The sequence below is a fragment of the Octodon degus genome, unplaced genomic scaffold, assembly GCF_000260255.1.
Source record: "Octodon degus isolate 3935 unplaced genomic scaffold, OctDeg1.0 scaffold00088, whole genome shotgun sequence".
Taxonomy (NCBI): Eukaryota; Metazoa; Chordata; class Mammalia; order Rodentia; family Octodontidae; genus Octodon; species Octodon degus.
In genome coordinates, this window is record NW_004524664.1 from 2,403,262 (window position 1) to 2,415,043 (window position 11,782).

The following is an 11,782-nucleotide window of genomic DNA, read 5'->3' on the forward strand; positions in this document are numbered from 1 at the left end:
ATAAATAAATAAATAAATATATTTCAGTGGAACTAATGGACATTTATTCACTTTGTTGATCACATATTTATCATAAATAAATTCACTACACTATACTATGTCCCCCTACAAGAAAGAATGATAAATTTGTTACCTTTACTCTCAAGGATACAAATACATTAAACTGTCATAAATAAAACAAATCCTTACCAAAGTTTAAGATAAAAATTTATCTTAATTTAACAGTTATGAAAAATTTAAATACAGGTTGTGTCATATGAATTAAAACTTATAGAGTAAAGTTATCCATGGGAATGATGAGGTATAGTTGAACAAATCAAGGGAACATAAACTTACATGACATGTCATATCAATCTATAAATTCCATGAGTGTATGAATATTTATTGCTTTATTCAGTGTATGGCACACACCAGCTTCCTAAAATGTTGTTAAATCTAGTTATTCAGATGAGGGAAGAATTGAACTCAATTTTATTGTCACAATGGTTTTATCTTGGGCAAGAAACCAAGCAGGTTGCAGTACTATTTTTATAAATAAAAATCAATATGTTCAGAGAGGAAAGGTACAGTTTGTATTATGAGTTTCAACTTCAGACTAAATTTAAGAGCTTAACAAATAAAATTTAATAAGTAGATACAATTTCAGCACGTAGCACAAGGAAGATATGAGGCCTGAGATTTTCATTTGAGATTCACTTCTGTGCACATAATATATTAGGAATCATTAGAATGAATAACATATACTTAAGAAAATAAACAGTAAAACTTTACAAAACTTAAGAAAAATGTCATTAATATGTTTACATCATACCTCCATCCACAGTATTTAAATTTATTCTGGGTCATTCCACAGTGTCCAAACTTATCTACATGAACATGTACTTCCTTATAGCAAACAAATGGAGCATTTACTGATCCTGTCAAAATTAAAAATGTTTTGATTAAAACATATATTTCTTTTTCAATTTCTTCCATACACATGTTCAGTTTACCTTTTTTCCCTTATTAAATTTTATCAAAAATTTCCTGCTGAAGTAATAATATTAAAAAAGCCAATGCTCATTTTACTCTTTTGCTTCACCTTTACTCATTTCCTTCACAAAAGATAATACAGGGGGAAAGGAAGTCATGGAAGTATAAGCTAGAAAAGGGCTCTGTAAAAGAAAGCAATAGAAATGTAATGCAAGAAAATTGTACTTGCCCTAGTTCTGAGTGAGAACTTGACATTAAAGTAGGTAGAAGGAAGACAAATCAAGATTTTAAAGTAGTGTTTATAGGAAAAACTTCTGGGCTGAGAGATAGCTCAGTGGTCTAAATGCCTGCTTAGCAAGGGCAAGGACTCTGATTTGATCCCAGATATCACGTGCTGTGCTGGCTCCACCCTGGCACACTCAGTGGGTCACTGAGACTGCATGTGGTGGCACACATCTGTAATCCCAGCTCTGAGGAGGCTAAAAAATACAATCACTAGAAGTCTGAGCAGTGTAGAAAGACCCTGTACCAAATACACAAAATTTAAAAAAAGAAAAGGTGCAGCTTCAAGATAAGGCTTTTATCCCCTGCTTCTGAAAGCCACCCTAACTTGAGATGCTCTTCTTTAAATGATTACAGAGAATAGTTATAAAGGTTCTTGTACAATGACTTGGGCATTTCCAAGCAAACAGCCCATCCTTTTCACATGCAAACTGCCTTTCCTGTGACTGCATCAGCAACACCGCATGTCAACTTCAAACAGATCTCAATTTCAAATAACATATCTGGACCTCAAAAACATATCTCAGTTTCGTATGCATACAGTGAGAATACACATCCTAAATCATTTATCTTGAAAAAAAGTCTTCAAATGTGCCTTATGTCATGTTTTTGGAGCACCTGCATTCCCCTCTTGAGTAGGTACTATATGCACTCTGACTAATAAATCCTACTTGTATTTGCTTTTGTTTTGTTTTGCTTTGTTTTCCTCTGTATTTTTGGGAAGGGTCTACAGGGTGTTCAGGGTTTCACTAGTAGATCAGACTTGCAGTGATTCTCCTGTTTACAGCTTCCCAAGTACTGGGATTATAGGTGCACGCCACCATGCCCAGTCTCAATCACTGTTTCAGTATGCCCGGGGGGTGGGGCTGGCATGGCAGGCCTGGGGATCAAATGCCAAGCCCCTGTTGTTTTCCTTTTTTAACATCCTGAAAATTCCTTTCCATGATGAGAGTCACCAAAACTGAAAACTTATTTTAAAAGTGTGAGTTAAATTCATTATTTCAGCCAGCCATGAGGACCATAGAATCAACCCTGTGGTAAACTAAATGTAACAATATTACCAACTTATTTTAACTATTTTCCTGCACTGCCATGTTGATTTTTTTTAGTACTTTGTAAAAAATCCCTAAGATTTTACAATTTAAATCTATACCCATTTATGATGTCACAGTTTTTGTAAATCAGAATCCTAGGAAAGAACAGGCTATGTTTCTGCTCCATGTTTCTCTAGACTAAAATCAAGTAATATGAGTAGGACTGCAGTGTCATCTGAGGTTGGAATCCTCTTCAGAGATCACTGGTTCTTAGTAGAATTTAATACATCATAATTGTTAGTCTGAGACCCATAATTTCTTGCTAGTTGTCTGTGATTGCTCTTGGTTCTTAGAAAGAACCTGAAGTACTGGCACATGACCCTCTTACAATATGAATACTTGAAATTTCCAAGCCAGCAGAATTTTTCTTGACATGTCTTGTCCTATAAGGTTTCACATAATTATTTCCAGCCCACTTAGGATGATCTCTCTTTTGATACTTAAATCTTACTGATTAACGAACTCTGATTACACCTTCCAAAGAGTTTCACCTTTGCTACACAAGATATTCATGGAAGTGGTATTCCATTATACATTCAGCAGTTCTCAGACAAAAAGAAAGAAATTATTCAAGGTGTTTACATACCATAAAACTTTGAGGGGTCTTATAGCATTCTTTCTAGTATAGTTACCTTCACTAAAGAGAACTTCTCTAAGTAAAATTACCTCAAGTAATTAGTAATTAGTAGATAATAGGAACTACCTCCATGGATTGTTATGAAAATTAAGAGTATTGGCCTTGTATGGACTTTTGAATCCTTTATAATTCCATTAATTATAATTATTTTAACATTTTCTGAGCATTGATACATCAAAAGAGATTGTCTCAAGGACAGGCACTACTAGTTTGGAGTAAACATACTTTTCAACCAGTTTTATGCTGAATCTCAACTTTCAGTGTTTGAATGGCAATGAAGTGCTTGTTGAGCTTCAAAAATTTATTCAGAAAAATTAGAAACTGGAAACTCAATTTAGGTTGAAAAAGTAATGTGACAGAATATGGCTGGTCACAATGTAATCAAATGAATTATATTGAAAACAATCTTGTTTTCTTAATTACATACTGCTATAATTGAATATTCCAGATGGGATAATTTCTAAAGAGCAAAGGTTTATTAATGTAATAATTCTCTATGAGCAAAAGAATGGGACCATCTTCTAGTTGGCATGTGATTACTCCTTTCCTGTTGTACTCATGATATGGCAGTGGACAACATATTGCAAGACTGGGTCAGAAACCTAGAAAGAACTCATGCCAATAGTAAGACTACTCCACTTATAACTCTCTAGTGTAATAATCCATTAATCCTTTCATAAAACAGAACACTTATAACCCAATTACTTCTTCAATGTCCCACCTAGAGTCACCACTTAAAACCTCTCAAAATCTGGAATTATGATAGAGGTTTAAACAAAAGTATTCTTCAGTCTAATTTTAATCTCTTTATTATATTTAAAGTTATCAATGAGACCCTATCTTTAATGTCTCTTACATACTATGCATGAATTTCTGATTTATCTTGGATATTGACATATAACTATAAGTCTTGTACCTATTTTTTATTTTATTTTATTGAGAAACAAATAGCAATGAGACAGTTTCAAGGCTGATTAATAGGATAGTTTCAATAATTAATACATTGTACATTGTTATCTTCTTAGTGGTTATCCATAGTACAAGAGGCAGACATGATATCCTGTCCAAACATTATTAGTACAAATCTTTCTTCTCATTGAATTAAGAGAAAGTAGCTGTATATCTATCCTAACTATTCTGTATATACAGATACAAATTGGTCCTTCCTTTGCATCCCCTTTTTCTGTTTAGTCCTGTCAGAGATGGGTATTCCACTGCCATTGAAATACTATAGGTGCATAAATTCAGCTAAACAATCCAACACAGTCCAGCAGTCCACAATAGTAGTGGGTTATCCATAGAAGTTGTTGACTTGAGACTTTCACAGCTCAGCATATTAATATGACTTTACTTTATATACCTCATTTTTACACTTTTCTATTGGATGGTTAAGACCAAGATAAAGCAAGACCTATATAACAAGAAATGTAACTTTTGTATCTGATAAGGTCAGTCAAGTCCCCTCAGGATTTATCTTGTAACCATGTACTGCAGTTTGCAGATCCTTGGTCAGTGTCAACCATGTGGATGAGTCACGGCCATTGCTTGACCAATTTGCTCTCTGCAAAAGCTGGAGATTGTTTTCTCTCCCTGAGACTTTCCTTAGGCACACTCTACATCATCGATCACATTGCTCTGTGGCCCCATAATCTCCTTGATCAGAAAATTTGGGACACAACTGTTACATGACACTACAGTACAAGTTCTCCTATGTCCTGAGTCTTCACTGACCTTGAAAGATGAGGGCCAAAATGTTGGCTGTCCTTGCAGCCCTTGTATTTCTCTATTTTTTGGTCTGCAAACTTAGATTGTTAGCCCTCCAGAAGAGAAGCTTATTATTACCCTGAAACATATGCAATTGAGTTTATCTTCACTATATGTCTGAATGTTAAACATCTTAGGCATAACAGGGAAAAGATGTTTTCCATCAAATATTGATATGTTAAACATTAAGTCCCTACAGAATATGGAGAAAAAAATTGAAAAATGAAAAATGTTAAAGAATATGAATAAACAATTATATGTTTTTTGCACAGAAATTTAGAAATCTAACCATATGCAGCACTGTAGCAGGACAGTCCTGTGACATTATTTTTGTGACTTTTTTCATTTGTTAGCTTTTTTATTAAAAGAAAAACCAAATATTTACTTGAGAGACAGTATGGTAATAATTGATATGTCATGACAATAAGTATGTATTTAGAAGACCAGATTGACAGGCATTCCAAGTGTGATCCTTCTTTTACATATTGCTATCTTCAGTGTAGTTGCTTGATTCACAGGTATGAGCACATATAGTTAGTCAGGGCGAGAATCTTACCAATTAGCTGCTAGTTTCAAAAAGCTGCTGATGTTTCTCAGGATCATTGCCTTCCCCTCTTGTGTGTATAAATGTATGGCTTTGCCCCAGTTATGTTTCCCAGTTTTTCTCCTTGTCCTCTCCTCATTGACCAATGCTCAAGTTCTCACTTTCCTTTTAATTGTGTTATACCTTTCCATATGTATTTCTTTTTTGAGTTCTTATACTAGGAAGACTATACGATATTTACACATGTGGTTCTGGGTTATTTCACTTATGAGTATGTCTTCTGGTGGTATCCACTTAAACATAAATGCTTCAAGTTTATCATTCTTTATAGCGACTAATACTCCATTGTATAAAAATACCACGTATTTTTCAACCACTCCTCATGTTGTAGGTATCTTGGTTGTTTCCAAGATTTGGCTATCACAAATTGTGCTGCTATAAACATAGGCACACATATATCCCTATGATATGATGCTTTCAGATCCTCTGGGAAAATTCCCAGTAGAGGAATAGCTGGTTTAAAGGGGATTTCCAGACCAACTTTTCTAAGTAGTCTCCATACTGATTTCCATAATGGTTGCACCAGTCTACATTCCCACCAGCAGTGGAGAAGGGTTCCTTTTTTTCCCACAGCCTCTCCAACATTTGTTGTTGGGTGATTTCTTTATGATAGCCATTCTTTCTGGGGAGTGATGGTATCTCAGTGTTGTTTTAATTTGCATTTCAAGGATGGCTAGTGATGAGGAGCATTTCTTCATCTATCTATTTGCTTCTTTAATTTTGTCCTCTGAGAAGTGCATGTTCATCTCAAATACCCATTCTGGATTGGGTCTTTAAATTTAGGTGCCCTAATGTCTTTTAGTTCTTTATAAATTCTAGAGAGCAGACATTTGTCTTAGCGATTATTAGTTAAGAATTTTTCCCAATTTATGGATTGCCTTTTCACGTTGTTGGTAATTTCTTTTGTTGTGAAAAAAATTCTTATTATGAGGTGGTCCCAGTTGTTAATTCTTTCAAGTATTACCTGTGCAATTTGGTTTTTGTTCATTAACTCTTTGCCTACACTTACGTCTTCAAGAGTTCCAACTTTCTCTTCCAGGATATTTATCATTTCTGTTTTAATGTTTAGATCTTTAATCCATTTTGACTTTAGCTTAGTGCATGGTGATAGACCTGGGTCACCTTTCGGTTTTAAGCATGTAGAGAACCAATTTTTCCAGCACTATTGGTTAAAGAGGCTATCTTTCTTCCAGTAAGCGTGTTTGGCCACTTTGTTGAAGGTCAGGTGACTGAGTGTGTTCGAAGAGGCCTCTGCATCTTCTAATCTATTCCATTGATCCTCAGGTCTATTTCATTGTCAATACCATGAGGATTTTTTCACAGTAGCTTTGTAGTATAATTTCAAGTCAGGAATTGTAATGCCTCCTGCCTTGTCTTTATTGCTCAGGACTTCCTTTGCTATTCTAGGTCTTTTCTGGTTCCAAATATATTTTACACAAAACTTCTCCAGGTCTGGAAGGTATGGTGATGGTAGCTTGACAGGGATTGCATTAAATCTGTACAGCAATTTTGGGAGTGTGGCCATCTTCAAAATGTTGGTTCTTCCTATCCAGGAGCATGGAATATCTTTCCATTTTCTGAAATCCTCTACAATCTCTTTTGTCAGAATACCATAATTTTCCATGAAAAGATATTTGAGTTCTTTAGTTACATGAATTCTAAGGTATTTCATTTTCTGAGGTGCTATTATAAAAGATATTATTTCTCTAATTTTCCTCTCAGTATGTTTCTTATCTGTGTAGAGGAATGTTATTGAATTTTGGGTATTGACTTTGTACCCTGCTATGCTACTGAATTTCTGTATCAATTTTAGTAGCATCTTGGTGGAGTTTTTTGGGTCTTGCAAGTAAAGTATCATGTCATCAGCAAATAATGATAATTTAACTTCTTCTCTACCTATGCTTATTCTTTTATTTTTCTCTTTTGTCTAATGGATCTAGCTAATGATTCTAAAACTATATTGAATCGGAGGGCTGATAGAGGACATCCTTTTCTTGTAACAGATCTGACAGTAAAAGTTTTCAGGTTTTCCCCATTTAGAATTATGTTAGTCTTTGGGTTGTCATAGATGGCTTTTATCAGACTGAAGTAAAGTTCATCTATTCCAATTTTCTGTAGGACTTTGAACATGAATGAGTCCTGGACTTTATCAAAAGCCTTTTTTGCATCAATTGAGATGATCATGTGGTTTCAGTTTCCGCTCTATTAATATAGTGTATTACATCTATAGATTTTCAAATATTGAACTATCCTTGCATCCCTCGGATGAATCCTACCTGGTAATGGTGTTTGATCTTCTTGATTTGCTGTATTCTGTTGCTAGAAATTTATTGAGAATTTTTGCACCTATGTTCCTGAGAGAGATTGTCTTATAGTTCTCTTTTTTCATTGCATCTTTCCCTGGTTTTGGTATCAGTATAATACTTGACTTCAGGAATGATTTTTGGGATGATTACTTCCATTTCTATTTCATTGAAGAGTTTGAGGAGTATCAGGATTATATCTCTTGTAAATATCTTGTAGAATTCTGTTGTGAATCCATCAGGACCTGGACTTTTCTTTGTCAGTAGGTTTTTTATCACATCTCATATTTCCTTGGTTGTTTTTGGGCTATTGAAAGTGGTTATATCTTCTTGATTTAGTTTTGGTAATTTGTACCTTTCTAGGAATCTGTCCATTTCGTGTGTGTCTTCTATTCTGTGAGAGTGAAGATTCTCAAAATAGCTATTGATAATCTTCTGAAATTCCACTGGATCTGTGGTGATTATACCCTTTTCATTCCTTATCAGTTGTATTTCCATTTTTTCTTTCCTCTTTTTGATGAGGTGAGCTAGGGGCTTATGGAATTTATTCAATTTTTCAAAGAATCAGATTTTTGTTTCGTTAATTCTTTGAACTGTTTTCTTCATCTCAGTTGAATTAATTTCTGCTCTAATCTTTATGATTTCTTCCCATCCTTTGGCTCTGGTTTGGTTTGCTCTTCATTTTCTAGATGTTGGAGGTGCAGCATTATTGTGTTTATTTGTTCTCATTCTGTTTTCCTAATATGTGAGTTCAGAGCTATAAATTTCCCTCAGAGAACTGCTTTCATCGCATCCCAAAAATTCCAATAATTTGTGGTTGAATTTTCATGGTTTGTAGATACTGTTGAATTTCTACTTTAATTGTATCTGTGACCCATTTGTTGATGAGTATGGGGTTGTTTAATTTCCATGTATTTAGGGTTTTTTTCTGGTTTCTTTTGTCATTTATTTCCAGTTTCATTGCACTGTTGTCAGATCATATGCATGGGATAATTTCTGTTTTCTTGCATATACTTAAGCATTACCTATGGAATAGTATGTGCTCCATTTTAGAAAATGACCCATGTGCAGCTGAAAAGATTGTGTATTCAGCTGTTTTTGGTTGAAACACTCTGTATATGTCCACCAAGTACATTTGTTCTAAGCTCTGGTTCAGTTTTGCTACTTCTTTGCTAATATCTTTCCTAGTTGACCTATATTTTTGGGATAAGGGCATGTTCAGTTCTCCTGTTATGACTGTGGCACTGGATATTAGATTTTTCATGCCCATTAAGATTTGTCTTTTATAGTTGGGTGCTGCAGTGTTTGGTGCATGGATATTTTTGAGTGTTATGTCTTCCTTTTGAATTTGTCCCCAAACCACTGTACAGTGGCCTTATTTATTTCATTTGATCATTCTTGGTTTGAAATTGAGACTGTGAACAATATTGCTGCCCCTCTTTTTTCTGAGATCTGGGGCATGTAGTATTGTTTTCCATCCTTTGACTTTCAGCCTATGAATTTCTTTATGAGTTAAGTGTGCTTTTGTATACAGCATATTGTTGGATTTTTTTCCTAATCCACTGTGCCAGTCTATTTCTTTTTATTGGTGAATTCAGTCCATTTAAATTAATGATTATAATTGAGATGTGTTGACTTATGTTTGACATGTTATTTACCTGCTATCGTTTACTCTTTTTTTTTTGTACTGTGTTTGATTGTTTTCCCCATTTAGTGCATTCCTTCTGTTCTGATTGGTGGAGTTCTGATTATGTTGGTTTCTCTCTAGAACATCTTTCAGTAGCCTGTGTAAGGTTGGCTTTGTTTTCATGAAATTCTTTAGTTATTCTTTGCCATGGAAGTATTTCACTTCTCCATCAAACTTCAAAGAGCATTTTGCCAGGTATAGTAGTCTGGGGTGGAATTTGTTTTCACAGAGGACTTGAAGTACTCTGCTCTATTCTCTTCTTGCTTTCATGGTTTGTGAAGAGAAGACAGTCGTAATTCTAATGGGTGTTCCTTTGAATGTGATCTGCTTCTTTTCTCTAGTGGCTTTTAGTATATTACTCTTGTGGTGGATTTCTGGGATCTTGACTACTATATGTGTCAGTGTGTTTTTAATTGGGTTGAAATTATTTGGTGTTCTCTATGTTTCTGTTACCGAAATGTCAGATCGTTTCCTCATATTTGGGGAGTTTTCTGCTATTATTTCTGTTCATATTCTTTTAATGTCATTTGTATTGCCTCCTTCTTTCTCATTGATGCCTATTATTCTCACATTGTTCCTCTTTGCATTGTCTTGCAAGCGATGATTTTTTTTCTTGCATCTTAGCTGTTTTTAAGAGATCTTTTCTTACCCTTTCACTAGCTGCACCAGCATCTTCGAGATCTGCATCTCTGACTTCACTTTCACTCTAACAGTTTTGCAGGCTTGTTTTTGAGATTTTAAGTTCCTGTATATCTCTTTGACTCTGCTTCATGCAATCTATTTCTTTCCTGTATTGCTTATTGAAGGAATCCCTCGTTTTTCTTGTCTCCTATATTTTTTTTAATCAATGTATTCTTTAGAAGCCATTATTAATTCTTTACTGCAGAGTTATGTCTTTTTTTTTTTTTTTTTTGAGATTGGGTTTACTCCATGTTTCTGCATTTGATTCTTTACTTTAGATGCTATTAATTCAGAAGTTTCTTTTTTATTTTAGAAATTAATTCTGTCCTGAGTTCCTCTACACCTTTCTGCTGTGGTAGTTTCTTTACTTCTGACACTATTAATTCATACGTTTCAGCTGAACTATTGTCTTCTGCACTTGTTCTGTGTGAGCTTGAGGCCCAAGATTGCATTTTGCTACTTGTCTTTGTCATTTTCTATAGCCCTGACCTCTGACCTTTGGTGTAGAGCTTTGGTGCAGGTATAACCTTAGCATCTAGTGAAATTTGGGTGGAGATCTATTAAAGTGGTGCTTATCCAGTTATACCTGGCTTGGGTGTAGCTGTTGTGTTCTGCTCCTTCATGCTGCAGCTCTTGGAACTGAATGTGTTGTGCCCCTCTGGCACAATAGTGATTCTGTGATGCCCCTCTGTTGTGCCCCTGGTCTTGAGGGCACACTGGAGTGCAGAAGCTCTCTGATACACTAGTTGGGCCTGGGTTGGGCTTGATCTCGGGGTCCCGAGAGAGTCACAGAGGTTCTCACTCACTCGGAATGCTTGGTGTTGGGAGCTCCGGAGGGGTGAAATGGTCCCGAGGGCACAGAAGAGGGTCTCACTCTCACAGCGTTCCTGGGCTTAGTCTGTAGAGGTCCCACAGGTGCAGAGAAACTGTACCTACTGTTAATGGTGGCAAATTAATACTTATCATGGTTCATCATTTTCTGCTCTGTGCTTGATGCTACTGTTATTGCTGATAATACTGTATTAGTCAAAGTGACATACTTGTTATGATCCATCTATCTTCCTTACATATGATTACCTACATTGTCCAGGAGTTATAAATAATACCATACTCAATTATCAAAGAACTGGGTGCTCAGTAAAATAGGTAGCAACATTTCATCCTTAGTAAATTGAAGAGGCAAGAGCTTTGGGGAGACATAAAAGCTGAAAGGCAGTCTCAGCTACACCTACAAGACATCCCAGAAAAGTAAACATTTTGTAAAGATGCCTCAATACTATTAATAAAGCTAGTTACCATGAGCAATTTATGACTCTCAACACAGGAAAAAAAATAAGAAAACAGAAGAAAGACATAGTGTATTACCCATAACCCCAATTACTCAAGCCAAATCAAACCAGCACTAATGTGGAAAAAATCAAAACTCTCCCAGTTGATTCATAAAATGGTGGCACAGGAGGTAACAAAACACATGAATAAAATGTCTTCAGGAAAACAAAACAAAGGTTTAAAGAGATGATGACCATAATGAAGGACATTAGTAGTAAATCTAGGATAGATACAGATGAAGAAGGTGAAGGAGAAGGAGAAGGAGAAGGAAGAGAAGAAGGAGTAGGAGGAGAAGGAGGAGAAGGAGGAGAAGAAAGAGAAGGAGAAAGAGAAGGAGAAGGAGAAGAAGAAGAAGAAGAAGAAGAAGAAGAAGAAGAAGAAGAAGAAGAAGAAGAAGAAGAGGAGGAGGAGGAGGAGGAGGAGGAGGAA

The 11,782-nt window shown here is 35.4% G+C and overlaps 1 protein-coding gene across 1 annotated transcript in view; it reads right to left on the reverse strand.

The window, feature by feature from the left end:
- Positions 1-11,782, reverse strand: part of LOC101572691 (disintegrin and metalloproteinase domain-containing protein 32-like) — a 227,901-nt gene that overhangs the window by 96,923 nt on the left and 119,196 nt on the right. The window contains exon 15 of the mRNA XM_023722021.1: positions 812-917. Within this exon, the coding sequence (XP_023577789.1) occupies positions 812-917 (106 nt within the window). The remainder of the gene's footprint in view (positions 1-811; positions 918-11,782) is intronic.